The sequence below is a fragment of the Colobus angolensis genome, unplaced genomic scaffold (genome assembly GCF_000951035.1).
Source record: "Colobus angolensis palliatus isolate OR3802 unplaced genomic scaffold, Cang.pa_1.0 Scaffold900, whole genome shotgun sequence".
NCBI lineage: Eukaryota > Metazoa > Chordata > Mammalia > Primates > Cercopithecidae > Colobus > Colobus angolensis.
Window position 1 is genome coordinate 69,633 of NW_012122933.1, and position 5,829 is coordinate 75,461.

The following is a 5,829-nucleotide window of genomic DNA, read 5'->3' on the forward strand; positions in this document are numbered from 1 at the left end:
ATGGGTAGGAGAAAAGAAGGAAGCAAAGATTTAGTAAAAGATGAGTGAATGATGTATAAATGAATGGATGGGTAAAAGAAATCAAGGATGCATGGGAGGCAAGAAGGAAGAAAGGAAGGAAGGAATGAACAAATGAAAGAAGGAGAAAAGGAAGGAAAATAGTAAGAAAATATTTAATAATGGATGGATGATGGATAGATTAATGGATGAAAGAAAGGATGAGCAGGAGAAAAGGAGATGAGAGGGAGGAAGGTGTATATATGTACGTACATACACACACATATATACATATACATAGTCTTGTTAATATGTAACAAGAATTAGGAGTTTTATATATATGCATATATATATGCATATATATATATACCCACACACACACACACACACACACACACAAACACATATATGCATATGCTTGGGAAATTAAGTACTTGGGAAATTGTTACCATCATAAACTAAGGTAATGGGTCACCCCTGAGGTGTTCCTGTTAGCCCCAACTGCTCAGTCCCTACTTGGTCCTGATCCCTTGCCCCACACCTCATTACACCCTACACAGGGACTTGACCACCTTCTAGCTTCCAAATAGGAGTGAGCTTAACTCCAGGTTTCCTGAGTGTGGTGGCTACAGCTTCAAGTGGGAGCCATGGAAAATGGGTGGGAAGACAGAGCAAGATTTTGGATTCAAGGTCTACACTCTGCTTGAGTGCTCAACATCATTTCCATACTATAATTACATAATTCCATACTATAATTACTATAATTACACTGCCCAATTCTCCAGATTGTACTGCTATCTTGTAGGCCGTCCTGGTTGGAAGTAATCTGAAACTATGAGACGTTAGATTCTGTGAAACAATCACTTCCCAAAGAAATATGGTCCTAGACAGTAATTGATAAATCCCATTAAGCCTCTTATTTCCTATTTGGTCTCTTCTGAGATGACACTGTTGATTTGTGTAATGCAAACTGTGTCCCCCGTATTGCCAAAGGAGAAAGATTTGCCCAGCTTTGGAGGATAAGGGCTCAGGGAGTCTAAGCCAGGGAGCAGAAGGAGGGTGGTGTTGAGTTATGACAGGTGGCCAGACCAGATATATCTTGACGGATTTTTCTCCATGGTCTGCATGATTATTCTGCTCCAGAGAACTCCTACAAGGACAGCTTGCAACTACTGTGGTTTAAGTCAGAGGCCACAGGATCTGCTCTGGTGAAACTTGGTTAGCATAAAAGGAAAAGGGACGCATTTGGCTCAGAGCTCAGAGGTGCTCCACGAGGGATGCCCCAGAACTCTGCAGATGGTCCAGGAGGAGCATACATCTTTGCAAAGCACCCCTGACTCTCCAATCCTGATATCCTCATTCCCCGGCTTCTGTACTCTAAACCCAGAACTTTGCTGAGTTAGAGTGTGTTAAAATAATTGTGTTTATCTTGTGCTCTTGTAAAATTTAGGACTTGTGTGCTTAGACATCCCCCGACCCAGCCAATTTCTTCCTTACCCTGTCTTTTCTGGGTCCAGGGATGAAAGACTAAAGACTTTTGTTAAAGAGGAAAGCAAGCTGAAGTGAAAAGGAAAGAGCACTAAACTAGGAGTCAGGCAATGAAATTGCAATCCCTATGTTGTGGCAAAGTTGCTGAACTGCTTTGAGACAGTTTTGTCCCCTTGCTGGCCTGGCCTGCAACTCCGCATCTTAAGATAAGGGATTAGTCTAGAACACTTTAAAATTAGCTGCCAATATTTAAAATCAAGAGATCCCACATAAAAGAGGTTTTTTTAGCTCCTCCCATAAATTCTGAATGGAAACACCAGTCTCACACTCCCACTTGGCCTCAAACAGCTGAAACTGAGTGGTGGCTTCTCGCTTTATGTGGGATTTGCACCTTCAGGTTAACCACAATCCCCACTACTCCCTATTGCTTTAAACCTTGCTTCTCTTGCTTATGTTATCAACTGGCCCTCATAAGCTTATGTTTGTAATTTCTAGATATCTATTCCCACTCCAGCTTCATTAATCCAAAGTAAACTCACTCTCACACAGAAGCCAAGTATAAGAACCATCACCTGTGACTGCTATTTGTCAACACTAATTAGGCCTGCATCGTCCCAATTCAGCACCCTGGACAAATTATTGAGTGCTATTAGAGGAAAGTGAGTCCTCCCATATCCCACCAAGTCCTGTCTAATGGGCAGCCACACCCTCACACAGACTGAGAATATGCTGATACCTGGTAGACTAAAACTTCATCTTGTTATTAGTACTAAAGCCTTGAATCTCTACTAAATCTGCCCTGTGTTTGATTTCTTTCTAATTCTGCCATTCCTTGGGATGAGGATGGGGATGTAGGGGGATGAGGGTGAGATGGGTAATTCTTCTCTGTCAAGACATGTCCAAACTGCCTATCTTTTAGGTGTAACTGCTGCTTCCCAAAGGCCATCGTTCTTGTTGCTGTAAAGAATGATGGATCTGATACCATATATTACCACCGTGCACTTTCATTATCAGGGTCTGATTTTCTTCCCCCAAATTGCTGAGTGATCAAGAGGCTAGGGTTGCTTTTATGAGATGTGTCATAAGGCCTTCTTTATGAACAACGTGGCCAGGCAACGTGGATCAGAGATAAGTGAAAACTGTCAGGTACCTCCGAGTTGTTTCTTGCTGGTATCTCTTTGCAGGTTCCCTCCAAGGCGTCTCTCCAGGAGTCCATGGCTCTCAGGAGGATATCAGGTGGTTAATCTGCTTTCAACTCCTTACAATTACTGAGCCCACCAGTCAAAACCCACCACAATCTGAAACCCACTGAGGGCCCACTCTGTGGCAGGCACTGTGCTGAGGTCTAGGAGGTGAGAGATAAAAAGTGTATCTCTGCTCTTGTGAAGCTTCTATTCCAGTGAGCAAGACAGACAATTAAAACAAAGCTATGGTGTGGTGCAGTGGGTCACACCTGTAATCCAGCACTTTTGGAGGCTGAGGCAGGTGGACCACTTGAGGTCAGGAGCTCAAGACCAACCTGGTCAACACAGAGAAACCCCACCTCTACTAAAAATACAAAAGTTAGGCCAAATAGGAACAGTTCCAGTTTACAGCTCCCAGCATGAGCGATGCAGAAGACAGGTGATTTCTGTGTTTCCAACTGAGGTACCAGGTTCATCTCACTGGGGCTTGCTGGACAGTGGGTGCAGCCCACGGAGTGTGAGCCAAAGCAGGGCAGGGTATCACCTCACCCAGGAAGGGCAAGGGTTTGGGAAATTCCCTTTCCTAGCCAGGGGAAACCGTGACAGACAGTACCTGGAAATTCGGGACACTCCCACCCTAATACTGAGCTTTTCCAATGATCTTAGCAAACGGCACACCAGGAGATTATATCCCACACCTGGCTCTGAGGGCCCCATGCCCATGGAGCCTCACTCACTGCTAGCACAGCAGCTTGAGATCGAACTGCAAGGTGACAGCGAGGCTGGGGGATGGGGTGTCCACCATTGCTGAAGCTTGAGTAGGTAAACAAAGCAGCTGGGAAGCTCAAATATGGTGGAGCCCACTGCAGCTCAAGGAGGCCTGCCTGCCTCTGTAGACTCCATCTCTGGGGACAGGGCATAGCTGAACAAAAGGCAGCAGAAACATCTGCAGACTTAAACGTCCCTGACAGCTTTGAAGAGAGTAGTGGTTCTCCCAGCATGGAGTTTCAGATCTGAGAATGGACAGACTGCCTCCTCAAGTGGGTTCCTGACTCCCAAGTAGCCTAACTGGGAGACACCTCCCAGTAGGGGCCGACTGACACCTCATACAGCCGGGTGCCCCTCAGAGACGAAGCTTCCAGATGAAGGATCAGGCAGCAACATTAGTCATTCTGCCATATTTGGTTTTGCAGCCTCCACTGGTGAAACCCAGGCAAACAGGGTCTGGAGTAGACCTCCAGCAAACTCAAACAGACCTGCAGCTGAGTGTCCTGACTGTTAGAAGGAAAACTAACAAATAGAAAGGACATCCACACCAAAACCCTATCTGTACGTCACTATCATCAAAGACCAAGGGTAGATAAAACCACAAAGATGGGGAGAAACCAGAGCAGAAAAGCTGAAAATTCTAAAAATCAGAGCACCTCTTCTCCTCCAAAGGAATGCAGCTCCCCACCAGTGATGGAACAAAGCTGGACAGAGAATGACTTTGACACATTCAAAGTTCCCTTTGACAAGGGAAGCCCATCAGACTAACAGCGACTCTCTCGGCAGAAACTCTACAAGCCAGAAGAGAGGGTGGCCCAGAATTCAACATTCTTAGGAGAAGAATTTTCAACCTGGAATTTCATTTCCAGCCAAACTAAGCTTCATAAGTGAAGGAGAAATAAAATCCTTTATAGACAAGCAAATACTGAGAGATTTTGTCACTACCAGGCCTGCCTTACAAGAGCTCTTGAAGGAAGCACTAAACATGGAAAGGAACAACTGGTATCAGCCAGTGCAAAAACATGCCAAATTGTAAAGACCATCGATGCTAGGAAGAAACCGCATCAACTAACATGCAAAATAACCAGCTAACATCATAATTACAGGATCAGATTCACACATAACAATATTAACCTTAAATGTTAATGGGCTAAATGCTCCAGTTAAAAGACGCAGACTGGCAAACTGGATAAAGAGTCAAGACCCATCAGTGTGCTGTGTTCAGGAGACCCATCTCACAGGCAGAGACACACATAGGCTCAAACTAAAGGGATGGAGGAAGATATACGAAACAAATGGAAGCAAAAAAAAGCAGCGGTTGCAATGCTAGACTCTGATAAAACAGATTTTAAACGAACAGAGATCAAAAGAGAAAAAGAAGGCCATTACATAATGGCAAAGGGATCAATTCAACAAGAAGAGCTAACTATCCTAAATACATATGCACCCAACACAGGAGCACCCAGATCCATAAAGCAAGTCCTTAGAGACCTACAAAGAGACTTAAACTCCCACACAATAATAATGGGAGATTTTAACACCCCACTGTCAACATTAGACAGATCAACAAGACAGAAAGTTAACAAGGATATCCAGTACTTGAACTCAGTTCTGCACCTAGCAGACCTAATAGATATCTACAGAACTCTCCATCCCAAATCAACATTCATCTCAGCACCACATCACACTTATTCCAAAATTGACCACATAGTTGGAAGTAAAGCACTCCTCAGCAAATGAAAAAGAACAGAAATTATAACAAACTCTCTCTTAGACCACAGTGCAATCAAATTAGAACTCAGGATTAAGAAACACACTCAAAACTGCTCAACTACATGGAACTGAACAACCTGCTCCTGAAGTACATAACTGGGTACATAACAAAATGAAGGCAGAAATAAAGATGTTCTTTGAAAGCAATGAGAACAAAGACACAATATACCAGAATCTCTGGGACAAATTTAAAGCAGTGTGTAGAGGGAAATTCACAGCATTAAATGCCCACAACAGAAAGCAGGAAAGATCTAAAACTGACACCCTAACATCACAATTAAAAGAACTAGAGAAGCAAGAGCAAACACATTCAAAAGCTAGCAGAAGCCAAGAAATAACTAAGATCAGAGCAGAACTGAAGGAGATAGACACAAAAAAAACCCTTCAAAAAAATCAATGAATCCAGTAGCTGGATTTTTGAAAAGATCAACAAAATTGATAGACTGCTATCAAGACTAATAATGAAGAAAAGAGAGAAGAATCAAACAGATACAATAAAAAAATGATAAAGGGGATATAACCACTGATCCCACAGAAATACAAACTACCATCACAGAATACTATAAACACCTCTACACAAATAAACTAGAAAATCTAGAAGAAATGAATAAATTCCTGG

At 43.2% G+C, this 5,829-nt stretch overlaps 1 protein-coding gene across 1 annotated transcript in view; it reads right to left on the reverse strand.

The window, feature by feature from the left end:
- Window positions 1-1,247: 1,247 nt before the first annotated feature.
- Window positions 1,248-5,829, reverse strand: part of LOC105504292 (cystatin-C-like) — an 8,378-nt gene continuing 3,796 nt past the window's right edge. Inside the window, exon 3 of the mRNA XM_011931682.1 lies at window positions 1,248-1,391. Coding sequence (XP_011787072.1) covers window positions 1,248-1,391 — 144 coding nt within the window. The remainder of the gene's footprint in view (window positions 1,392-5,829) is intronic.